The sequence below is a fragment of the Scyliorhinus torazame genome, chromosome 2 (genome assembly GCF_047496885.1).
Source record: "Scyliorhinus torazame isolate Kashiwa2021f chromosome 2, sScyTor2.1, whole genome shotgun sequence".
Taxonomy (NCBI): Eukaryota; Metazoa; Chordata; class Chondrichthyes; order Carcharhiniformes; family Scyliorhinidae; genus Scyliorhinus; species Scyliorhinus torazame.
The window spans coordinates 112,381,850-112,408,795 of NC_092708.1; the positions used below are offsets into that span (position 1 = coordinate 112,381,850).

General features: G+C 45.8%; 1 protein-coding gene across 3 annotated transcripts in view; it reads left to right on the top strand.

The window, feature by feature from the left end:
• kalrna (kalirin RhoGEF kinase a) overlaps positions 1–26,946 on the top strand; it is a 1,210,365-nt gene that overhangs the window by 858,334 nt on the left and 325,085 nt on the right. For all 3 annotated transcript variants that reach the window (XM_072475613.1, XM_072475615.1, XM_072475625.1), the window contains exon 34: positions 25,944–26,190. In XM_072475613.1, the coding sequence (XP_072331714.1) occupies positions 25,944–26,190 (247 nt within the window). The remainder of the gene's footprint in view (positions 1–25,943; positions 26,191–26,946) is intronic.

Sequence of the window (26,946 nt, forward strand, 5' to 3'; positions counted from 1 at the left end):
TACAATATGTTGAATGTTTTATCTGAAGGAAAATAACATTTTACATTTAATTGACAGCCCCAAAACAGGCCATTTGCCTCAAAAGATTTGATATAATGTTTACTCCATACAAGCCCCCTACTTCCTCTCAACCCACAGAATCCATGTATCCTTCTATTCCTTGCTCCCTGATGTACTTACCTAGCTTCCCCTTAAATACATCTGTGCTATTTGTTGATTTTAGTGCTCCCTACAATATCTGGCTTGAGACATACACTGAATCATTGGTTTCAATTCAGCAATTTCATTGAGAAACACAGATGTGCAATTACAATTACTTTTTGATTCCAGAATATGAGCCTGGATTTTCTGGCACATACAACTTTTTGATGGATTTGGGGTGTTCAGGAGTATTGCTCAGGCGAAACACTTTGTAATCAGCAGGCTATATAGTGTAACATGCACCTACCCATATGTGGGTGGGCATATGTTAATAATACCAAACTGAGGAACATTGTTCATGCTGTGTTTCCTGCTGTTTGCCTTCATTGAATGTTTGGCACAGGAGTTAGCTGTTAAGCCTCGACATTTCAGATCCAAGGATCAGCTGAGTAGGCCTTGATAGTTAATTGGAAAAGGAAGCTGCACACAGTTCCCAACAATTGGAGGGAAACTTCTCCAGGTACCGTAGCTCGCAACATATATATCGACCTCAGAAACCTCCAAAAATCCTTCCAAGGGGGTCACATGATGGGAACACCGGAACAGCTGCGTTTTCGCGAGCTCTGACTCCACTCATTTTTTAATCTTTTATTTTATATAATGTACACTCCATAATTTTATTTTGGGATATATGTTGTGCGCTATGTCTCTGAATGGTCCCAGATGAAGTTTGGTGGTGAAGATCCAATTTGAATGAGAGAGAATTCTCACTTGTTTGCGGCAGTTGAAGGTGGCTGGGGTGTGTCATGTGAGAGTACCCTTTAAAAAATGGGTGTTTAAGAAATGTACCTTTAAGAAATGGAGCTGCTCATGTTACTGCAGTGATGTCAGAGTGTAGGTGGAGCTGAGCTCCACTTCGGCTTTTTAGTTTCAGTTTGAGAAAGTGATTATGCTGTTGATTTCATGTTATTGCATTTTCTCCTTACAAGGTTGTACAATGTTTGAGCACATTTGGGCCATTTGTTATTATGTTTTAGCAAGAACCATATTGAATTGGTAAAGTGGTATGTGGTTGCAACAGACCTATCCTTTTTTTGTGCTGTAATCCTTACATCCATGAGAAGGGAGTGCATTTTAGATACCCGTTACCTCATTTCTAGAGAGAATGAGTGGTTCTGTGATGGGGTGGATGGTTGGTGTTGTCTTGGGTGGTAGAGTTAGATTAGTCCTCACTCGGATTGAAGATACCCCCAATTAGAGCTAATTCTTTTGGGTTTTTATTTAGCATTTTCCTTTTTTGTTTGTTTTTTGAATTTTGAGCATCTGTACTTGTCTCCGTCGAAGGTCTCCGTCAAAGGTCTGTGTAGATCATGTATCCTGGAGAGGACCGGGTTCCTTTTATTCTTTTTTGTGGTTGGCGTTTTTAGTGTTATTGGGGTAAGGAGAAATGAGTGGCGGTACATGCCTGAGTGTGGATTGGTTATCCCCGTTTGATTTGTTGAAGTGAGAGTCTGTATACTATGTCTTTGCATTGTCGGAGCCTTCTTCAATTTGGAAGGAGATCTGATGGGGGAGTTAGACGGCCTCCTCCATGTGGTCTGACGGCCTCCTTCACGTGGTCTGATATATTAGTTTTATGAATGTCCTCCTCAGATGAGTCTTCCACAGGGAGGCATGTATTTCTTTCTGAAGCAACATTGCCCTGTCCCCTAATATCCTTGCAGCTGTGTCTAATGTCCTTGGGTTTACTAGGATGTTCCTCCTTTGGGGTGTTGGATGGGGGTGTTCTTCTCTTTATCTAGGTGAATAACGTGCTGTTATAAGCCTCTTTCGGTGGCTGGGATGGTGCACTGCCCTGGGTATGGTTAGTGAGGTCCAGGTGGCTGGCTGGTGGGTCCCAGTGAGTACTGTTTTTTTTGGGGGGTATTAACTCCTTTGTCTCACAGTGTGCTGGATTAGGCCAAGTTCCATCTTGAAGGCACTTATTGGGACATCCTGAGAGGCTGAGTTTTTTGATGTGCATGAATATCCTTTGTTTATCGATTCCTAAGTGCACAAGGGTGTGGGTTAAGCCGGGTCCTAAACTGTGATTGATAAACTGTTACCCCCAAAAACAAAAAATAGCTGGCATGTTCCCTTGTATGAACATACAGCTTTTTCTCTCCTTCATCCTTGGGGGTGGGTGTGTGCTGGAGGAATACGGACTTATGGTTGTATCTTGGTCCTCTTTTATTCTGAAAACTTTTGTTGCTGGTAGCTAACCCTTTTTTATCCCTTGTTTAATGTTTTGGGAAATGCTGACTACACTGACCATAATCCAAATTTATAACTCCTGATTCTCTCTGTATAGAAATGTGGAATGATTGCTCTGTGTTGTGCCTGAGTTTGGGATTATGTGGCATGCTGTGGTACACGTAAAACATCCTTTTAGAACTGGGGTTCTCACATATTGGGCGTCATTCTCCGACCCCCCCCGCCGGGTCGGAGAATGGCCGTTGGCCGCCGTGAATACCGCCCCCGCCGAAGTCTCCGGTACCGGAGATTGGGCGGGGGCGGGAATCAGGCCGCGCCGGTTGGCGGGACCCCCCGCTCAATTCTCCGGCCCGGATGGGCCGAAGTCCCGCCCAGAAATTGCCTGTCCCGCCGGCGTAAATTAAACCTGGTATTTACCGGCGGGACCAGGCGGCGTGGGCGGGGTCCTGGGGGGGGCGTGTGGCGATCTGACCCCGGGGGGTGCCCCCACGGTGGCCTGGCCCGCGATCGGGGCCCACCGATCCGCGGGCGGGCCTGTGCCGTGGGGGCACTCTTTCCCTTCCGCCTCCGCCATGGTGACTCTCCCCACTGCGCATGCGCGGGAAACTGTCAGCGGCCGCTGACGCTCCCGCGCATGCGCCGGGAATCTGTCAGCGGCCGCTGACGCTCCCGCGCATGCGCCGCATTTCCGCGCCAGCTGGCGGGGCAACAAACGCCATTTCCGCCAGCTGGCGGGGCGGAAATGCCTCCGCCGTCGGCCTAGCTCCTCAATGTTGGGGCTCGGCCCCCAAAGATGCGGAGCATTCCGCACCTTTGGGGTGGCGCGATGCCCGTCTGATTGGCGCCGATTTGGGCGCCAGTAGGCGGACATCGCGCCGTTGGGGGAGAATTTCGCCCATTATCTTTATTTTTCTATTTTTGTTATGGTGGAGTTTATGAATCCATGATTGGCTCCTGCAGGGGTTACAGATAAGTCTGACAACTGGAGGGAGGGGGTTTGCAGTGTGTCATTGGTGCCTCGGATTTGTTGAGGCAAACATCCTAAAGTTAAATTATGGCTGTTAGACCCTTTAGTGTAACTGCAATTTGGGTGTTATTTCTTTGTAGGCACCTCATGATCTCATCTCCGAGATGGGGTCTGAACATATCCCACACTAAAAAGCTACTTTATTTGCATATGCCACTGTGATGCTTATTCTACAATCATCAATCCACAATTTCACTCCACCCTCATCCAACCAATCATTGTCATGGGCTTGCACAAAAACCCTGCAGGGAACTTGATTTTTAGCACAGCTTTACACTTGACAATTAGCAGAAGCTTTAATTTCATTCCATCAACTATGCAGTCTAGTACCACTGTGAATTTTGCCTTATATCGTGTTTTCACTGGAGCTGTTTTCGAACCTTTCCATTCAGTTGCTGGGCAAATTGAAATTCATGGATGTATCATCCATGTTGTTGAAATGGCACCATGTGTTCTTGTGCTTTTGCCACTTCTGACGATGAATCAGTAATTATATCAGTCATCAGTAAACTTGTCATTTTGGCATTGAGATGTTCTGATAGTTTGACATTTTTCTGACAGTTTTTGAAGACCCATTCTGACACATGCTTCTCAAAATAAGGCCAGTGGATGGCCCCAGCTTTCATGGTACATTTGGTCTTGGGCATCTTCTTCAGCAGCGGGGAGGGGGGAAATTCCTCCTTCTATTCTGGCATAGGTTTCTCACTAACACCAAATTCCAACACTGCAGCACAGTTATTTGACGGTTAACAAATATTACACATTTTAGCTTGAAACCAACTTTGTGCTTAATTTGTTTTGTTTGGAAAATTCATTTTTCTTCTTAGTTTGCCATGTACCATCTGCTCTATGTGGATGTGTCTTAAACCCTGGGCGGGATTCTCTCAGCCCGGGGCCGGGCTAGAGAATCCCCGCGACCGGCGAGAATCACGCCACTCCGGCACGCGATTCTACGCAGAGCGGAGAATCAGCGCCATTAGCGCCGGCGTGGTTGCTCTACACGGCCGGCCTGCCGATTCTTGGCCCGGGATGGGCCGAGCGACCGTCGTAAAAAAAGCCGAGTCCACACCTGTTCCATGCCGGCGGGAACTCGGAGTGGAAGGGTCAGGGGGCAGCCTGGGGGGGGGGGGGGAGCGTCCGACTCCAGGAGGGGCCTCCAATGTCATAAATTGCCCTTAGTGTCCCAAAAAAAGGTTAGGTGGGGTTACGGGGATAGGTTCAGGGCCCACCGATCTGCGGGCCAGCCTCTCTGGCTGGGGGCCTCCTTTCTTCTGAGCCGGGCCCTGTAGTCCGGCGCCATATTGCGTCGGGGCCGGCGTATTGAAGGAAGCCACTGTGCATGCACGCATTGGCGTTGGTGCCACTGCGCATGCGCGGATCCCGCAGCGCCCAGTTGACGCCGGGATCAGCAGCTGGAGCAGCGTGAACTGCTCCAGTGCCGTGCTGGCTCTCTATAGGGGCCAGAATTGCTGATCCTGAGGCCGTGTTGACGCCGTCGAGAAACACGACGGCGTTTCCGACGCCGTCAACACTTAGCCTCAGGATCACAGAATCCCGCCCCCTGTGTATCATCATCACATAGCCTGTATCACCTGCTTAATCCCTTGTGCCCAGTGATGAGCTGCTGTGAAGCAAAACATGCATTTTGAGGTAAACCTTCGAGGCTGACTACTAATGCGAGGAAAGCATGTGTTGGCTGAAACACCGAGTACATGCAAAAGCATGGTTCTTGGGGCTGAGAAAATGGGATTGACTTATATGTCGGGTCAATGTATATGCCACTTACTTACAATTCCGTAGTTGTCCTTTCTATTGTGGAAGGACTCCAGTCAAGAATTCTCTACCCTTAATTGGAGGCAAGGGAATTCATTTCCCATGTGTCTATTAGCCCAGTCTGGAAATTCCAAGCAAGTGCGTTATCTCTGTGCCTTGATCAGATGTAACCTGAAAAAAAAGGTTATTATTTCGACCTGATAGTACCACGGTTGTTTAATTTGGAATTAATATTTTAGTTATAATGGCAAGTCTTGCATGGAATTAAGTGCAGGGAAAGCTGATAAAACTAGAATAACTTGCATGCTGGATATCATAGTCATAGAATTTACAGTGCAGAAGTTGGCCATACGGCCCATCAAGTCAGCACCGGTCCTTGGAGAGAGCACCCCACTTAAGCCCATGCCTCCACCCTATCCCCGTAACCCGACCTAACCTTTTTTTGGGACACTAAGGGCAATTTATCATGGCCAATCCACCTAACCTACACATCTTTGGACTGTGAGAGGAAACTGGAGCACCCGGAGGAAACCCACACCGACACGGGGAGAACGTGACCCAAGCCGGGAATCGAACCTTGGGCTCTGGAGATGTGAAGCAACTGTGCTAACCACTGTGCTACCATGTTGCCCCAATACTTTGCTATTTAAAACAATTGCTGGTTTTAAGTAAATGTTTATTTTTAATTAATCTGTTGGGTAAATGCTTAAATGAATTCATCTTATCAGAATTGTTAACACTGATCTTCATGAACTTTAGAGCAGTTTGGATTGTCTGCAAGAATTATTGCATTGTTTGCTTGAAGGTGAATATATATTCTACCAAACATAGAACATTACAGCGCAGTACAGGCCCTTCGGCCCTCGATGTTGCGCCAACCTGTGAAACCACTCTAAAGCCCATCTATACTATTCCCTTATCGTCCATATGTCTATCCAATGACCATTTGAATACCCTTAGTGTTGGCGAGTCCACTACTGTTGCAGGCAGGGCATTCCACGCCCTTACTACCCTCTGACTAAAGAACCTACCTCTGACCTCTGTCTTATATCTATCTCCCCTCAATTTAAAGCTATGTCCCCTCGTGCTAGACATCACCATCCGAGGAAAAAGGCTCTCACTGTCCACCCTATCCAATCCTCTGATCATCTTGTATGCCTCAATTAAGTCACCTCTTAACCTTCTTCTCTCTAACGAGAACAGCCTCAAGTCCCTCAGCCTTTCGTCATAAGATCTTCCCTCCATACCAGGCAACTAAATCTAAGTACAAACTTTTTGTAGTCTACATATAAAATTCTATAAGATGTAGTGGGTAATTTTTCTTACAAATCGTTGATCAATCCCTGTGAAAATAATTGAAACCAATGAACTTGTTTACTTAAATACACATCAACTTCACTTTTGGCCTCATTTACAGCCCCTATCTAAATCTCTGATTGTAATATGTCATTTTAGGGCCCCAAGATATGAGCTGACAAACCATAACTGATGCAAAAGCTGCATTTCAAACAACGGCTCTTTGCTTTCAGCACAATGTAAAGTCCGATGTACAGTTTGCATTTCAAGTATTAAATTGAACAACTGTTTAAACATTGCTTGTTTTAATCTGACTGTCAGTGTGCCCCTGAGTCACAGGGTTCTGGGTTCAGGTTCTACTCCAGGGCTTGAACAGAAAATCTAATGTCAGTCCAGTGCTGTAGTGAGGGAGTGTTGTACTGTTGGGAGGTGCCACCTTTCAGATGAGACGTTAAACAGAGATGTCTGCCACCTCAGGTGGATGTAAAATATTCCATGGCACCATCTCAACGAAGATTTGGAGAGTTATGCCCAGTGTCCTAGAACAAAGAACAATACAGCAGAGGAACAGGCCCTTCGGCCCTCCAAGCCCGCATCGGTCACGATACCAGCCTTTGCCAAAACACTCAGCACTCACTTGTGCCATATCCCTCTATACCCATCCTATCCATGTGTTTGTCAAGATGTCTTTTGAACGCTGTTAATGTATCTGCTTCTGAGAATTAGTTTCCCTTCAGTCTGGATGAAATGATCAATCGAACACCAAGTCACTTCAACATACGTTTATTCACGGCCGGGGCTGCACCACCGTATTTCGGAGAGGTACAGTAGCAAGCCAAAGTTAATACATCCAACAGTAGCTTATATGTAATATATGACACTGTTTCTTTTCTGAGGACGGCCCCCTTAGAGGAGGCCTACATTACGGCATTCTGTTGCTCTCAGCTTAGTTATAGTTATCTTTTAGAATTAGGAACCATTCCCAAAGCTGTATCTTGTTACTGCAAACTGTCTGGTGCAAAAGCAGAAGTGATGACAAAGTCTTGACATTCCAGTTTACACAAAGCTCTATTTGACATTCCATTGTCCCATCGAACTCTATTCTATCTTGAGCCAAACTCTCATTCCCCCCTGTTATCATTTCATGATAACTTCTAATCCATAACCACTCATCTCAGTCTCTCCCATTCTATCTGCACTTCTATCATTTTCTTGCGTTCCTCTGCACCTTCTTTCACATCCATTAACTCTTCAAGGCTCACTTCATGTTGCTGTATTAATTGTTGGGAAATTACTGCTGCATTTACACAAGCATTTCATTAGGAAGCTAAGCATAATTATTACAAGTATTACAACGACCAGGATTATTAATCCATGCACTAGGTAAGACCCCCATGATCCGGCAAACAACCAATCTAACCACCCATCTCTTGATGTTTCATGCAGTTTCTTAACCTCTTTGCGGATATGATCCATGAGGTGGGTGATGTTCTCCGAACTATCGGGGATGTAGGTGCAACATTCCGAACCAATCACGGCACAAATCCCACCTTTGTTTGCAAGGAGGTAATCGAGGGCCATTCGGTTTTGTAGGGCTACGGTTCTTATTGCCACCATTTCATTATTTATCTCAGTCAATGCTTCAGTAGTGTCATTTGCTACCTCTTCCAGGATTTTTGCTACCTTCTTTATTTCCTTTATTGCAAGAGCTTCCCCGATAGGGGGAAGCAGGATCCCAAATGTTGCTCTTATTAGCCTTAGTTTTATTAGCTCTAATTCTGTCACCTTTGCTCACTAGTCGCCAGGTATCTTTCTGATACCGCCACGTGATTCAAGCTCTAGTTATGATTAATAAGACAGCACACCGCTTAGTAAGGTTGAAATCAACGGTCATTTATTATATACAGCATAAATACTTATACAATAATCCTACTTTCTAGACTACTACCTACCACTACTGGCCAATACTTAACTTTTGGGAATGGCCCACCAGGTCAGGGAAACAAATGGCTTATCGAATTGGGTCTGGCCTGCGGGATTCAAAGGCTGATACAGGTCGATGGCTAGGAGTCTCTATCGGGTAGCGATCGCTGGAGTCAAACTTACGGTTTCTGGTCGATGGTTCTTGCGAAGGTTGTGAGCAGGAGAAGAAGGGAGAGAAGGGCTGATCTGAACTTGGCCCCTATCTTTTATAGTTCCCGGGGGCTTCCCGCCTCTCGGGGCGGACCTTGACCCTGGTCCCAAGTGATTGGACTTGTTCGATATGCTCCAATAATGGAGCGATTCCTTGATCGGGGGGTGGTCGTTCACCTTTCTTTGTCTCGGCCACTGCTGGCGCTGAGAGGTCTGGATCGTCATTCAATTGCTAATATGTTGCAATTGTTCCCGGGGATAGCCGATTAAACTGCAGATATCTGGGTTGATGTGCTGCTAATGGTCGCAGGTATCGATCTGGGCCGACTTCCCCAGAGCCGAATACGCTGTTCTGTCTGCAGCTGTCCGTTTGTGCACTGTTGGCCGCTTTTCCCATCAGCCTTTTCGGTTAGCCATTTTACATCGGCTTTTGGCCAAATTAATCGGGAATCAGCCATTTTCGGTGGCTACACAAAGTATCACTGCGTTTCGGTTATTGCTCCCTTTTGTCGCTTCATCATTTGGTAATGGTCGCCTAAATTGGCGAGGTGGTGTATAAAGGAGACTACATACCCCAGATAACAGGATCCCGTCCAATTCTCTGGTAGCCAGGGATATGCCTTGTGGCCACAAATAAAGTACGTCCCATTGTATGAAGTGAGTTTGTCCACATCAAACCCTTCAGTCATCAGGGAATACTTGAAGGTACCTGTCCCATTAGCGTATGGGACGTCCAGTGTACACCCATAAAACTGAGGAGATGTATATACGGGATAGACCTTGGATATGTTGGCCACTACAAATTTGTGCTTGCATCGACTAGCACCTACGAATATCCCTTTAGCCGCATTCCTTACGAAACATATTATTCCCAGTGGTCTTCTCATGTTGGTGGTATTAGTGAGGGTAAGGAACGGAGGCTGGTGGGATCTGTTATAACTTGGTTGGTAGCACATCTCTAAGGTGTTCATTGGATAGCCCCCCTCTTTCCAAGGTCTTGGGGATATGGGGAGAAACGATAAACTAGAAGCTGCCCCGCCGTCTGGGTGTCTCACCATAGGTGCAATTCTTATAGTCCTGGGGGATTGACGAGTACCATCCTGGTAAATATACCATTCTACTGTTTCTGACAGGTTAAGCGGAACAGGTCTGAGCAGGGGATCCCTCCCTTAGCATGGGTCGGGATATGTGTACATACCCAGCAACCAGAAACATTCATATCCTTTGCGTACACATATGACATATACAGATACATGTTTACATGTAATTCCCTTTTCTTCCGCAGCCTTACCCTCCCTTGGTCAACGCATCCCAAGGGTAAAGTCTTATTTTTGTTTCTGCAGCTATAGTCCCATTTACAGTTGACCCGAGGACAGGGTAGGTTGCCCTTAGTCACTCCACTGATGAGTATGGTCCGATTGCATCATTGTACGTAGGCCGAACATCCGTCCGCAGGGGTCGCGTTCCAAGGTCCTTCTCCTGAGCCTTGACTGGTGCATTGTAAGGTGTATCCTCGACAGAGGTGATGAGTCCGTCTTCCCTTGGGACCACAGGTTCTTCGCTTGGCCTCTCCTCCCGTTTCCAAAAGTCCCAGCAGGGTTACGATAATAAGGCTGTCCTTCATCCTTTTAAGTGATGCCGGAGGTATTACCTAGGGCTCGAAACAGAGGGTTATTTTCTATTGCGTTTTCACAACCTTACAATGGTGGATGTGGACCCAGGCATTTCTGCCTTCCACTTTTACAGCAGTGGGAGTAGTGAGTAGGACCTGGTGTGGTCCTTCCCATCGGGGTTCTAATCCTTTCCTAACCCAATTACGAATCAGAACATACTCCCCCGAATTAATAGTGACAGAACTGGACAAGGGAGATATCTCCTCATAAGCAGCTCGTACCCATGAATGGGGGCCTTTTAGTACTTTAGTCAAGGCTATCACATAGTTGGCCATTTCAGTAGTCATATGGTGAAACTGTACTTCCTTATGTTTCCCTTGATCCCAAGGAGAACGCAAGGGTCTTCCGTATAAAATTTTGGCGGGACTCAGTCGTGTCTTTCCAGCTGGGGTTGCACGTACTTGGAAGAGGGCAATAGGCAATAATTTGAGCCAAGTGGCTCCAGTCTCTGCCTGTAGTTTTGCCAGTTTCATTTTTAATGTCTGATTAGCCTTTTCTACCATTCCCGCTGCTTGGGGTCGGTATGCGCAATGTAATTGTTGTTTTATTCCCAGCTGAGTAGAAAATTCCTTATTGATCTGTCCCACAAAATGAGGTCCATTATCAGAACTTAATCGATATGGAATCCCAAATCTAGGAACAATTTCTCGCATCAAAACCTTTACTACCGTGGAAGCTTTGTTATCTACAGTGGGGTAAGCTTCTATCCATTTACTAAATACATCAACAATAACTAATACATGTTTATAACATTGACATCTTTCCAGCTCAATGTAGTCCATTTGGAGGGTTTCAAAAGGACCCTCCGGCAGCGGGGTTTTACCCATTTCACAGGGTATTGCATTTCCAGGATTATACTGCTGACATACTAGGCAATGACTGCTAATGTTTTGCGCTATGTCCTGCAGTCATGGATGCCACCAAGTCTTGAGCAATACATCACCCGTAGCTCGCGCACCACAATGAGTTGCAAAGTGAACACATTCGGTGACCCAGGCTGATAATGCATCGGGCATACAAGTTTGCCCTGCCGGGGTGACCCACAATTTGTTTACAGGATCATAACAACATCCCAATTCTTCCCATAGTTCTTTTTACACAGGCAAGAGCGTCCTCCTGTAACTGAATGACGTCAGTGATGGTCGGCATTGGCTTTTCAGAGGGAGACTGACCCTTAGAGCTTTTAGTCTGGCTCATCATTTTTGGTACCACCATGTCTTTTAAGCGAGAAGCCTCTTTGGCTTGGTGGTCCGCCTGCCGATTTCCCGCATCCACCGGGGTTTTGCCTGTCATATGGGCAGCGCACTTTATTACGGCTATTTATTTAGGGAGCATTAAAGCCTGTAGAAATTGTATAACTAACTGTTTGTGGGATATCTGAGTGCCTGCAGATGTAAGAAATCCCCTGTTCTTTCATAATTGACCGAAGTCGTGTGTGACTCCAAATGCGTATCTGGAGTCTGTGTAAATGTTTATTTTCTTATTCTCTCCTAACACGCACGCTCGGATAAGTGCAAATAGCTCGGCTTGTTGGGCGGAGAACGGCGTTTCAAATGCTGCTGCTTCCAGAGTTTCGCCCTGCTGATTAACTATAGCATATCCTGATAATCTAGTGGAGGTGGTGGTAGTGTCGGGGGAACGGTCGGTCGTCCCCTATATTGCCAATTTTCAGGGTCATCCTCATCGTCTCCCTCGGTCAAGGCAAGGCCGGCCATTTGTCCGCACGGTCCCGATTTAGAAATGGGGGTTTTTACAGCCTTTTATGGTGGGCACATTCCTTCTTCAAAACCTCCGCAGTCTTAACAATTCCCCCTTCTGTTAATTCAATACCCAACTTTAAAGCGTTAGCCTGCCAACTAGCCAATAAAGATGTATCTTTTAATTTTTGGCAGTACTCCCGCCATAACTCGATCAATTTCTTAGCCATGGAGCTGCGGTTATGTTGCCAAATAATCTGCTGTGCCTCCATAACCGTGGGCAAATCTTTTGATCCTCCCAGGGGCCATTTTCACTTTCCCAAATTCTTATGCAATTCCCCCGACAACTGCCGCAGCTGCTTAGAATGTTCCGGATACTGGTTCACAAAGAGTCTGAAGCGCGCTTCCACTATCAGAGGTGCTATCCAGAGTATTACCCATTGTCTCCTATCCTCGGATGATCCTTGTTGTTACCTACTTAATTTGGATGGCGATCCTAAATCGCTTATTCAATCAAGAATTTAAATGGGGTTATCCTGCCCCGTTACCCAATCAGGAGGCTTAGGCAATTGTTCGAGTGTTCCGACAGGGTCCTGTTTACTGTGGAGTTTAAGGCGCCATCTGCACCTGATGGGAAGTACTATATTTTGGATGGAGTTATCTGGCTCCGCTGTAGCCAATAGTCAACCCGGAGTGTCGTACAAGTCAAGACACTGGTTGAGACAATCACTTGTTTTAAGGGCAACCTTTTATCGCGAAGGTATCAAGCAACTAGAAGGATCATCATCAGCCAAGCACCTTTCTTCAGCCGAGTGCCTCTAACCCTCGCGCACGGGCCTTTAACCCTAATTCGAAGAGGACTCTAACCCCTTACAGGCCTCTAACCCTGTCTCGGGCCTCTAAGCCTGACTCCAACAGGTTCGCCGGACTGACCTGGATCTCGTAAGAGTCTCTTCAGAAACAGACAGTAGGACTAGGTCGCGCTCGGTACAGCGGAGGGGGAAAACAAAGTGGTAACAAGGGTACTCACATTTGGGGGCCCGATCCCTCCTTCGCCTCCGAACACGATCTGTCAGTTACACCGACTGCTCCTGGCGAGGCTCCATGAGATCCCACCGCTGCCACCAACTGAGAATTAGTTTCCCTTCAGTCCGGATGAAATGATCAATCGAACACCAAGTCACTTCAACATACGTTTATTCACGGCCGGGGCTGCACCACCGTATTTCAGAGAGGTACAGTAGCAAACCAAAGTTAATACATCCAACAGTAGCTTATATACAATATATGACACTGTTTCTTTTCTGAGGACGGCCCCCTTTTCTGAGGACGGCCCCCTTAGAGGAGGCCTACATTACGGCATTCTGTTGCTCTCAGCTTAGTTATAGTTACCTTTTAGAAATAGGAACCATTCCCAAGGCTATATCTTGTTACCGCAAACTGTCTGGTGCAAAAGCAGAAGCGATTACATAGCCTTGACATTCCAGTTTACACAAAGCTCTATTTGACATTCCATTTTCCCATCGAGCTCTATTCTATCTTGAGCCAAACTCTCACTTCCACAACTTCTCCTGGTAACGCGTTCCAGACACTCACCACCCTCTGCGTAACAAACCTGCCTCGCACTTCTCCTCTAAACTTTGCCCCACAGACCTTAAAACATATGTCCCCTGGTGACTGACCCCTCCACCCTGGGAAAGAGTGCCTACCCATCCACTCTATTCATGCCCCTCATAATCTTGTAGACCTCTATCAGGTCACCCCTCAACCTCTGTCATTCTAATGAAAACGGTCTGAGTCTATTCAGCCTCTCCACATAGCTAACACCCTCCAGACCAGGCAACATCCTGGTAAACCTCCTCTGGACCCTCTCCAAAGCCTTCACATCCTTCTGGTAGTGTGGCGGCCAGAGGTGTGCACAATATTCCAAGTGCGGCCTTACCAAGGTTCTGTAGCATGACTTGCCAGTTTTTATACTCTATGCCCCATCCAATGAAGGCAAGCATTCCTTATGCTTTCTTGACTACTTTGTCCACTTGTGTTCCACTTTCAAAGATCTGTGGACATGCATGCCCAGATCTCTTTGATTTTCTATATTCCTAAGAGTTTTGCTATTTATGGTATATTTCCCCTCTATGTTAGACCTACCAAAATGCATTACCTCACATTTATCCATTAGCCATTTCTCTGCCGATGTCTCCAACCTATCTATGTCCTGCTGTATCTTCTGACAATCCTCAACACTATCTGCCACTCCACCAACCTAAGCGTCATCCGCAAACTTACTAATCCTGGCCAATACTTAGCCCTCAATTAACTTCACAAAAACAGACTATCTGTTCCTTATTGTTTGTGGGTATTGTGTTTTGTGGAGAACTGACGACAGAAAGCTCGAACAGAGCAAAAACAACGAAGCTTTATTTACCAAGTGTATTCACTACAGGCTGCTTCTTCAGTCTGGCAGTTTCTCGCACCAGCAACATGTGACATCACTTTGCTGATGAAAACGGTCTGATGACCCCCCCCCCCCCCCCCCCCCCCCCCCCCCACGCCCCCAGCAAGGCGGAACATCGTCCATGTATCCAGTCTGTCCAGCCCTGTCAGAATTGTATATGTTTTAATGAGATCTCCTCTCATTTTTTAAAACTCCGGTGAATACTGGCCTAGTCGACCCAATCCCTTCTAGTGCAACAACCCTGCCACCCTAGGAATCAGTATGGTGAACCTTCACTACACACCGCCATGGAAAGTATATCCTTTCTTAGATAAGGAGACCAAAACTGCAGGTGTGGTCTCACCAAGGCCCTGTACAGTTGCAGTAAGACATCCTTGCACCTGTACTCAAATATCTTTCAATGAAGGCCAACATACTATTTGCCTTCCGAACCGCTTGATGCATCTGCATGTTTGATTTCAGTGGCTGGTGTACAAGGACACCTCCCTTTGTACAACAACAGTTCCCCATCTATCACTATTTAAATAATGCTCTGCCATTCTGTTTCTCCGTCCAAAGTGGATAACTGCACATTTATCCACGCTACATCATATCTGCCATGTATTTGCCCACTCACTCAACTTGTCTAAATCACCTGGAGGCCTCTTTGTATCTTCCTTACCACTCACATTCTCACCTAGTTTGGTATCGTGAGCACACTTGGAAATATTGCATTTGGTTCCCTCATCCAAATTGTTGATATTTTTTATGACTAGCTGGGGCCCAGACACCGATCCCTGCAGTAGCCTGCTAGTCGCCACCTACCACTTCAACAAAGGTCCATTTATTCCTACTCTCTATTTCCTGTCTGCTAACCAATTCTAAATCTATGCCAATATATTACACCAAGCCCATGTGCTTGAACTTTGCACACTATGTGGAACTTTATCAAAAGTCCCTCTTATGTGGGACTTTATCAAAAGCTTTCTGAAAACTCAAATACACCACATCCTGTGGTTCAACCTTAGTGTTCTACTAGTTAGATTCTCAAAAAACTCCAGTACATTTGTCAAACAGGATTTCCCTTTCATAAATCCTTGACTTTATCTAATCCTGTTGATATTTTCTAAGCATCCTATTAGCCCATCAGTATTTTTCCTACTACTAGGGCGGCATTGTGGCACAGTGGTTATCACTGCTGCCTCACAGCGCTAGGGACCCGGGTTCGATTCTGACCTCCGGTGACTGTGGAGTCTGTACGTTCTCCCCATGTCTGCATGGGTTTCCTCCGGGTACTCTGGTTTCCTCCCACAGTCCAAAGATGTGCTGGTTAGGTGAGTTGGCCTTGTTAATATTAACCAAAAGGTAAGGTGGGGTTACGGGTATAGGGGCAGGGGATTGGGCCTAGATCGGGTGCTCTATTGGAGCATGGGCCAGTGCAGACTTGATGACCCAAATGGCCTCCTTCTGCACTGTCGGGATGATATGATTTCTATGATTTACTTAAATTAGGCCAACCGGTCTATAATTCTTCTTTTTCTCCCTCTTTTTTATAAATAGTGGGGTTACATGTACCACCCTCCAATCTGCTGGGACTGTTCCAGAATCTACAGAATTTTGGAAGATGACAACTAATGCATCCATTACTTCCATGGTTACCTCCTTTAGTACCGTGGGATGTAGATTATCACGCACTCGGGATTTATTGGAATTCAATCCCATTAATTGCTCCAGCACGATTTTTTACGATACTAATTTCCTTCAATTCCTCCTCACCAGACTCTTGAATCCCTAGCATTTCTGGGACATTGTTTTTGTCTTTCCAAGGAGACAAGACTAAAGTAGTTTTGTTTTTGTCTTTCCAAGGAGACAAGACTAAAGTAATTGTTTAATCGCACTGTTATTTCTCTGTTCTTGATTATAAATTCACCCATTTCGGACTGTAAGGGACTTACTTTTGTCTTCACTAACCTTGTTATTTTTACATACTTATAGTAGCTTTTACATGTTCCCTTTTAAGTGGCTTGCAAGTTTACTCTCATGCTCTATTTTCCCCCTCTTAATCGATCTCTAGGTCCTCCTTTGCTGAATTCTAAAGTGTTTTCAATCCTTGGGCTTGCACTTTTCTAACAGCTTTATCTGATCCCTCTTGTAGAGGGTGCCATCTCCGCTACTCCACTACTGGGCCGATATCTGGGGTTTGAATATGTGTGTGTGTCTCTCTCCAGCTGGCACTGAAACTTCAGAGGCCAGGGGATGTCGCACTGGGACACTTCCACTGAAGAGAGCACTGATTCAAGCCTGCCGTTTATTCCTAACCGACAGCCTGAGACTTATATCACACAGATCTCCAGACCCCTACCAATACCCAGGTGATTCTCTCTCTTGCCGGTGGTGCAACACTCACCCGGTTCCTACTCCACTAGAGTAGCTTTCCCAAGAGAGAGAATAGGACACTGCTGTTTATTCCCTAACCAGCAGTCTGTCCTGAGTGAATCGCTCAAGATGACCCTCGATTCCTGAACCCGGAATTAAGGTGAGGAGTATTTTAACAATGACTTGGTCAGAGATCGCTGGTGAAAGATTGAAGAATTTAAACGACTCCAATTATCATCAAATCAAGGTTTATTGCAAAACCCAGGTCAAAATCATCAACAGAAGAAACACAATAAAATCTTATGCTCTAATACAAACTAAGGCTATTCAAAAGTAATATAGCGGACACAATGAAAATTCTTATGATTACACAGTTTTTAGCAATATCACAAGGCACAAAACAAGTTCCCTTCCCCAAAGCCTCAACCACTATTAAAGTCAAGGGAGTTTCGCAAGCTGCTGCAGGATACTTACGGTCACAGGCTGCAGAGGTCAAGTCAGGGGTGCAGAGGTCGAGCCAAGAACGAAGAGCCCCCCAATCGAAAACACAGCCCCTTTTATATTGTTTTACCTGGCTTTGTCCTGTGATCGGCCAGCCCCTTTTGCATTGAAAAAGGTAAAATTTAAAGTTCCCGCTGGTCCCGCCCCCTTTGAGCCGGTCAGACCTGTCGAGATGGGAGTACCTCCCCTAGGTCCGCCTCCAGTCTGTTTTTTTGAGATAACGAGGTTGAGCTCCCTTGAAGATTTTCAAAGACTTCCATCTGCTCCGGAGATAGCTGCTATGTTGATGGGGTGTTGATTGGATTCTGCTCTGGTGGAGGCCAGGTCATTTACATTTGCATGGGGCTATGACCATCCCATTGTCCTGCTTGCATGCAAGCCTCCTGTGTATTCCCGTGCCCCTTTGTCTGTGTTTTGATGTTATCTTGTTGTCTGGCTCCTTCTTCCTTGTAGCTCCTAGGGGGGTGTTTGTAAATATTTATGTGCTTATGTCCCTACTCAGCTCAGCGGACCAAGCCTGCTGGGAAAACTGGTTCTGTTCTCTTGGCTGAAAAGTCAGTTTACAGTCTCTGAGTTTCTCCAAAAGGGCCGAATTGCCCGAAAACCTTACACTCTTTGGATCTAATACTATCCTTAATTTCCTTTGTTAGCCATGGTTGGGCCACTTTTCTTGTTATGGTTCTGCACGAAAAAGGAATGTAGAACTGTTTCAATACATGCATTTGTTCCTTAAATATTAGCCATTGCCCACCCAATGTAATGTCTTTTAATGAAGTTCTATCATGTCCAACTTGCCTCTCGCGCCTTCGTAGTTTCCTTTGTTTCGATTTAGGACCATTGACCAGAAATGGAAATGATGCTAACAGGATAACATGGCAAACACTGGCTAAATACATTTTCCCAATAAACCTTGTTTTTAATTTCTTTGTGGAAGCTGCTAAGTTACACCCTGATTAAAATTGAAAGCTGTAACGCTCCTGTTTTTTCCTAAATTATTCATTCTTTTCTTAATCCTCCTGCCCCCTCATTCCAAAAATATAAAGCTCCTGGAAATCCAACTGCCAGATGTACCCAGTCATTCCCTTTCATTTTCCAGTGCTGTGTGTCTGGAGTTTGAGGATCAAACTGATATTTAGGATCCAACCATCAATGGTATTTATATTGTTAATGTACAAGAACCTGCTTTTATATAGTGCCTTTAACATTCGCAAGAGCATTATCAGACTGATAACCATCAATTCAGTCGAGTCGGTTAGGGTTATCGAAGAACAGTGGTTTTAATCAAATAGAAATGTGCCAACCAGTAGCTCCTCCCGCACTGAGAGCCTGGCCCAGATTGGCCAGTTATATACTTCCTCAGAGGGGCGGAGCTACAGGCGGAGCCAACAACTGCATCAATACAACAACAGCAATAACTAGCAATGGAACAACGGTAACTGTGAGTACATACAATAATAGTGACAACGATAATAACAGCAATAGATCAACAGTGATTATATACAATCTCACCACACGGACAAAACTGGACATTGAGCCCTGTAAAGAGGTGACTGTCCACGGAGAGAAGTTTTAAAGGAAGAGAGGTTTAGTCGGGAATCACAGTGCCTGTGGCCCAGGAAGGTGAAGGGACAGTTATCAATGATGGGATGAAAGAAATTAGGGATGCACTCAATTCCACAATTGGAGGAACACACAGATCTCGCGAAGTATCACAAGCTGGGGGTATTGACTGGAGGACTCTACAGAAATAAAGAGAAGCAAGGGTATAGAGGGATTGAACATTGGACCCTTATCCTGGACCAGGAACCAGTGTAGACGATGAGAGTGTGGGGCTTGCTGTGTCACGTTGAAGAGTAGTCAAGTGGTCATGTGGTATGAGTAGAATAGACCTATCATTTCTATTCTTCCCTTTTCCGGGATGTGGGCATCGTTGCTGGGCCTGAAATTGTTTCCCATTCCTAACTGCCTCTGAATTGAGTGGCTTGCTGGGTCATTTCAGAGGAAAATTAAGGGTCAACCACATTGATGTGGATCACATGTAGGCAAGACCAGGTAAGGACTGCAGATTTCGCCCCATGGAGAACATTTTACGACAATTGCTGGGAGTCATGGTCACCATTACTGAGACTAGCTTTACTTTCCAGATTTATTAATTGAAGTTAAAATCCACCAGCTGCTGTGGTGAGTTGTGTTATGCTTCTTCGTGTAGCATAAGCTGCTTCCTTGATGTATGCTTTGACAAAGGAAGGTCCAGACTTTATAATGAGTTCAATATGTTTATTGAACTATTAACACAGTTCTTAAATGAGTTTGACTCTCCTGCTAATCTAACTGTAGTAACTCAGTTTAACTAAACCAGTCTGCTCTAAGCCACGTGCTGGGTGTGATGCTTCTGATCAACCCTGATGTACTCCGATGTATGTCTGTGGAAAGAGGCAGAGCACGTGTGTCCTCTCCTTTTATATGCGTTGTGTAATGCCCCCTTGTGGTAATGCCACCTCTGGGTGTCTTGACTGCTCATTGGTTGTGTCCTAGTCTAGGTGTTCATTAGCTGCATGTTTGCATATCATGACATCTCCGGTGCTCCCTCTAGTGTTTACTTAGTTGTAGTTATTTACATTAACCCCTTGTGTATATACGGTGGTGCATATCACCACATCCCCCCTTTTTTCGTGTTACATATTTTCGGTACTTGGTTAAAGAAAATTTAACGAAATAGGTAGAGAAGTGATGGCATGTACAAGTCATGATGACAGTGATGATTATACAATACCAAATAATATTTATGAGACCAAAGTTCATGAATCTAGATGGTCGAGTGGCTTTCGTGTTTTGTTATTGAAGTGTCGATGTTGATGTTGTCATTTCCTTGTGAACGCCGTCAGTGTCCCTGTGCTTAAGGAACCAAGAAGTCATCAGGCGGTGTGCAAATGGTCAAATCACTTTGTTGTCTGATTTGGACTTTTTTTTTTCGATGCTTGTGGTAGCGATTCTTGATGTCATCTTTCCTGTCTGACCGGGACTGGTGTCTGTGTTTGCGGTATGGATGCCGTATGTCAGCTGCCTTGAAAGCTGGTCTGCTTGTTTGTAGTGGAGCAAACGTGAATTTGTAAGATACGTTATCATGCCATGGTATGTCTGCACACTTGCCATTATCTTGAGCTGTGTTGTCACAGTGTCCTGCATTTGCAGAGTTGTACCATGTCGTACCAGTCGTTGTTCTAGTGTTGTTGGTTTTGTCGTGCTTGTTGTTGACGTTGGTGCCTTTGGTACGCTTTTTGTTGTTGTCTGTGTTGTTTTTGTAGGTTTTGTTGTGTTTGTTGGGCTCAATGACCATTCCGAGTGAAGAATTCGAGTCCTTCACAAAGTTACTTGTGTCAGTGTCCTTTGTGGCATCTGCTGTTTCATTGAGCGTTTTGTCTTTGATTCCTCGGCGCTCCCCGTCTGGAGTCATGTCCGGTTCACTGGAATCATCTTCGGTTTGTCGATGCTCCCCGTCTGGAGTCCATTCTGGTTCATCTGAATCATCTTTGGTTTCTTGATGCTCCTCGTCCGGAATCAAAATGTTCAAGATTTCATTTTCTTGTGGAGAGGCTCAAGTGGATGAGGTTTCAATTGACGTGGTCGCACTGGACTCATGAGTAGTTTGACTTGGATTGTCTTGTGCCTCTGTGCATATGAGCTGAGATCTGTCAGTCTCGCTGTGATGTTGCCCATCTTGTATGGGAATTGTGATGCCTTTGTCACTTGTCTCACATACAGTGGGTAGACCTGTAGTGTCTTCTTGTTGGTTAGATGAGCTGGGTAGACTTAGAGTCTTCTTCTGGTGGCTCAAGTAATCTGGGTAGACTGTCATAGTCTTTCTGTTGTTCACATGAGCGTGGCAGACTTGCATCGTCTGCTGCTGGTTGCTCAGATAAGATGGATAGACCTTCATGGTCTTGTTCATGCATGGACTGCGCTGTGGAGGGTTCTGCGGAGGTTATTTTCATCTCCTGGTCGAAGTCATTGTGGAGTCTGTCAACGAGCTCGCTGTGGAGACTTGTATCGCTCTCTCTGTGGAGTCTGGCATTTGTCCCTGTGTGGAGTCGATCTGTGCGCTCTCAACGGAGTCGTGTAGTGGTCTCGCTGTGGAGTCTTTCATCGCTTTCTGTGTAGAGTCGTGCAGTGGTCACGCTGTGGAATCTTTCATCGCGCTCTGTGTGGAGTCAGGGACTCTTGGTGGTGCGTGGACCACTGGTGTGGCGTCAGGCAGCTCTCTGTGGGCTTGTACCGCTCTCTGTCTCTTGGCGTCAGGCTGTAGCAGAATCCTGTACTCGTGGGTCGGGTGTCATCTATGCTGGGCTGAGGATCTTCAAATCTGAAGAACTCATCCATATTTGTGTAGGATGCTTCAATGTACAAATCAATTTGTTACGGTTCGGATTTGTTACGGTGCTCGCTACGTCCAATGATGAAATCATCTTCCGAGTCGTAGTCTTCAAGGACCAAATCATCTCTTTGGGCGGTGTTAACTGCATGTTGCACGGTTCTACGGAGGTTATTTTCAGCTACTGGTCAAAGTTCAGGCATTGTGGTGAAAGAATTGTGTTTTCTGGCTTTAAAACTCTTCTTCACTATTTTTGGACATTTCCCCTTTAAGTGGGCGTGGTCCGGGGCCTCTGATGTCATGACGCTCGTGACATGAAGGGTAGGAATGGATTGCGCATGCACAAATCGCATTTCCTTTACTGTACGCTCTTTTCGCAACTGCACATGCGCGGCTTATCATAGATTCATAGAATTTACAGTGCAGAAGGAGGCTATTTGGCCCATCGAGTCTGCACCGGCTCTTGGAAAGAGCACCCTACCCAAGATCAACAGCTCCACCCTATCCCCATAACCCAGTAACCCCACCCAACACTAAGGGCAATTTTGGACACTAAGGGCAATTTATCATGGCCAATCCACCTAACCTGCACATCTTTGGACTGTGGGAGGAAACCGGAGCACCCGGAGGAAACCCACGCACACACGGGGAGGATGTGCAGATTCCGCACAGACAGTCACCCAGGCTGGAATCGAACCTGGGACCCTGGAGCTGTGAAGCAATCGTGCTATCCACAATGCTACCGTACTGCCCTAAAGCGCATGCGCTTCTCATGCATGCGCAAAACACTGTTTTGCCGGTTCGCGTCTTCTGGGGAACTGCACACGTGCGGACTAGGCCGGCTGGATACGCGCAAGATGGTTGCCAATCAAAAATGCAGTTTGCTTCTGTTGCATCCCTACCTCTGCCTCGTGGTGAGTATAGGCGCCAGTTTTACCGATTTATTTTGTGTTTACCTCGCAGTAGTTTTCAAGCGTGTCCAGGACTGTCTGGAAGTATTTTATGTCCTGTCCTTTGAAGTATTTGAAGGAGTTGCAGATCTCTGTTGCATGCTCACCCGCAATGGTGAGTAGAAGCGCTATCTTTTTAGCATCGGCCACGCCATTTAGGTCTGCTGCTTCCAGGTAAAGCTGAAATCTCTGCTTGAATGCACGCCAGTTGACACTGAGATTGCCGCGGTACCTGAGTTGCTGAGGAACCGGAATCTCAATTATCTTGCCTGGGTGCTGTTGCTGGTTGTCACGGATCTTGCGGAGTTGAACTAAATAGATTGAACAGGCACTACTGGGACCATGTTGTGTTATGCTTCTTCGTGTAGCATAAGCTGCTTCCTTGATGTATGCTTTGACAAAGGATGGTCCAGACTTTGTAATGAGTTCAATATGTTTATTGAATATTAACACAGTTCTTAAATGAGTTTGACTCTCCTGCTAATCTAACTGCAGTAACTCAGTTTAACTAAACCAGTCTGCCCTAAACTACGTGCTGGGTGTGATGCTTCTGATCAACCCTGATGTACTCTCTAGATGTCTGTCTGTGGAAAGAGGCAGAGCATGTGTGCCCTGTCCTATATGGGTTGTGTAATGTCCCCCTGTGGTAATGCCACCTCTGGGTGTCTTGACTGCTCATTGGTTGTGTCCTATTCTAAGTGTTCATTAGCTGCATGTTTGCATATCATGACATCTCCGGTGCTCCCTCTAGTGTTTACTTAGTTGTAGTGTATTTACATATCACCACAGCGAGCTTTGAATCTATGTCCCCACAGCAAGGGCCTGCTGGATTACTAGTCTAGTGACCTTAACACAATGCCATCATCTCCCATGTTGTTAAAGTACACAAAGCCCAGGAAGTTTCCAGGACACAAGCCTCACAGTTAAGCTGCAAAGACGTCTGTCTCTGTGTTCCTTGCTAAAGTTCACAGGGTCAGTGAGACATGGGCCCAATTTAGTGGAGAAAAAACAGAGTCCCATTTTGGGCGCGTTTATTGGGGCATTTCCTGGTGCTTCCAGTGCCAAAAACAACCCCGCTTTTAAATGAGACTCTGCCTCCTTTTTAGGCCTCGGCAAGAAATGCCCTGCCGAGGTCGGACTTGTACTCATTTCCTGCACTGAATGAACTCCGCTCTGGCACCTCCCTCCCTCCAACACCCCAACTTACCAATCAGGGTGTCCTCGAGCCCACCCGCAGCCCACCTCAAGGGCAGGGCACCCCCGTGCTTGATCCCTTGTGTGGAAAACCTGGAACCTTGGCACTGCCAGCCTGGCACCCTGGCAGTACCCATGCCAGCCTGATAGTGCCACCTGGGCAGCCGGGGTGGCAGTGTAAAGGTGCCAGGATGGCATCGGGCCCAGAGCCCAAATCCTGGGAGTCTACAATCGCCTGGGAAACCTCCAGTGTTCTGTTACGCCTGTCCACGTTTGTGGACACCAGTGCTAAGTGAGGTCTCCAAGGCGAGGTCGTTCAATCCTGTGCCTTGGGTAACTCCGGCATAGACATATTCAAGTGAGACTAACTATTCACTTGAATATACAAATGGGCGAGATCCAGATCACGACGCCCCGCGAGAATGAGATCTCGCGAGGCGTCACGAGCATCATAAATCTCCCAAGAGGCACCTTGTGAGATTTAACGGCCTCGTCGCGTCACCAAGTCAGACAAGATGAGGCTCGTAGATTGCGTCCATTGTTTGGCTTAGGATGGAAGATTTGCAGTGTTCTGTGATCCACTGGAATATTGTAATTGACATCCTAGTGCATTTTGGTGGAGGGGCTGTTTTAAAAATCCTTTGTCCCACGAGTCTCTCTCCCCCCCCCCCCCCCCCCCCCCCCCCCCCCCACAAAAGATGAAAAATGCTTGCTGAGTCCAAGAATACTTTGTGTCATGATTATGCAAGGTTCCAACTCAGGATCTAGGAGGGAAACGCTCAACTATAGGGAGGTCTGACCTTCTTTATGTTGATAGTCTTTTCAAGGTAGGTGAGAGTTAAACCCCGCAAAAGGCCGTCTTAGAAACTGTTTTAAAGCTGGAAGCTGTTCCATCTGGATTCCAAACTGTGTTTATAACTATTGTGGTGAGTTGTCGCCAAGTTTACAGCAGGCATCTATTGGATTTGCTGTTTATTTTCAGTGACCGACACTTTTGTCTGACAAGATAAATCATGGATTTCAAAGTTATCTGTTAAGAATGCTTCATTTTATATGGGTTTTCGAAAAAGTTTCAGAATTGTAATCCTGAAAATCTAAATAAGATTTTCTTAGTAAGCTTATAATCTTGGCAGCCATGCTTGAACAGAAACTTGCAACTTGTGCAGTTCTTAAAATAAGCCTTATCAGATCAGTGCAGTTCAGTGCCATATCTGGGTCCCAAATCTGGACTTACAGTGCTCCTTGGAGGTTGCCAGCTTTCAAGGGCTGCGAATGTCATCAAGAGTGGGAGAGCCATTTATCTGATCAACAACATTCTTTGAATAAAAGACACCACCCTAAAGGATTGTGTTGTTCAGAAACAGCTTGGAATTGGTTTTCCTTGTCACAGCCTAAACTTCATCTCGTGAAGAAATACAAATAGTTTGGCTTGATGCAGTTGATTGCAAGCACCTTGTGTGCCGACACTAGCATACAACCTCAAATAATTTGAGAAACAGTAAATCCTGCAAGATGTGTGATTTGCAGAATTGGGTGAGATTCTCCACCCTGCCAGCCCCTTTATCAGGCGCGGCACCACCCCCCCCACCCCCCCCCCCCCCCCCCCCCACCCCTTGCCGGCAGCGGGATTCTCTGTTCCCACAGCCAGCCAATGGAGTTTCCTATTGTGGGCCACCCCACTCCAGCGGGAAACGAGCAGGCGTGGGTGTGCTGCCAACGGGGCAGAGGATCCCACTGACAGATCTAGAGCGGGAAATGGCTCTAGATTAGCTATTAAAACTCATTGTCAGTTTTGCTTGGTCAGCTGGTTTGAAGAGGGGTTATCGCATCTTCAAAACATGTTAATTTTTTGCTTTGAAATAAAGCTGAAAATGCTGGTAGCACTTGGCATGACTTCACTATGGACAGAAAGGAGTGTGAATGTTTCAGACCCATGGTCACCAGTTCACATTAAAAACATTATTTGATTTCATCAGAAAAGTTTTGAAAAAGAACAAACTTGATGTAATGGAAATCCAACAATCTTCAAAGATTTCATCCTTTTTGCCAAATTTTTATCACTGAATGATCTTATTCTAAATCAAACATCTGTAATATCTCAAAACATTTTTATTTTTCCCCAACAGCTTTCCGGAGGCTGTGAATTGACAGTGGTGCTACAAGACTTCTTAGCAAGCAACAGCAGTGAACTCAGCATCCAAATCGGGCAGACTGTTGAGCTATTGGAGAGACCGAGTGAAAGGCCTGGCTGGTGCTTAGTTCGTACAACAGATAGAAGTCCTCCATTGGAAGGTTTGGTCCCCAGCAGTACCCTCTGCATTTCTCATTCCCGCAGCAGTGTGGAGATGGAGTGCTTCTTTCCATCTGGAAAAGGTAAATGCAGCTTTTTAAATGCTTTCTTTACTTTGGAAAATAATGTCAGGTTTGAATAACAATTCCCCAGTTTGAGGTCACACGAAGGACTTTGTTTTACAGCACTGCAATAAAGCCATCCTCAATCTTTAAAATAACAGTAAAAGTTTCAAGGAAGGTCTTTCTCTTTTACTGCCCTAAATGATCACATCACCACAGAAACAGCCTGAAATTAACCTGTTCTTGTGAGAGCTTAAACTTCTCCAGTTGAAGAAATACTCAGAAGTTGACTTGATGCAATTAAATTGCAGACTTCTTTGGTACTGATGCCAGCAAGCAATCTCAAATAGTTTTGGATACAGTATGGTGGCTGTTTTAATGTAAAACATACATATATACTTGACACCGATGTGTGAAACAATTGGGACATCTACTTGATGAAAACTGAGAGAGGCCAAATGATTGTGTATGGGCCTCATTACTGTGTAACTGGTGTTTTGTCCAAGGCATAATGGGGCAACTTGCCATTAAGAGGCGGAGGGAGGAAATTTCAAGCAGCGACAGCATATATAACGAGAGCTTGTATCCTGGAGATTCAGGTTGAAGAACTGAGGGCATTGCAGGAACATTGCCTTTCCCTCTGAATGATGAACATCCTGAGACAAACTCTGCAGCAGGCCTCGGGGAAGGTAGTTGAGTGTGTCAACACAGTCCACCTCAGCACAGGACTTTCAGCGTCACAGAAAGTAATACATTGACCTGGCAAGCTCCGATTTA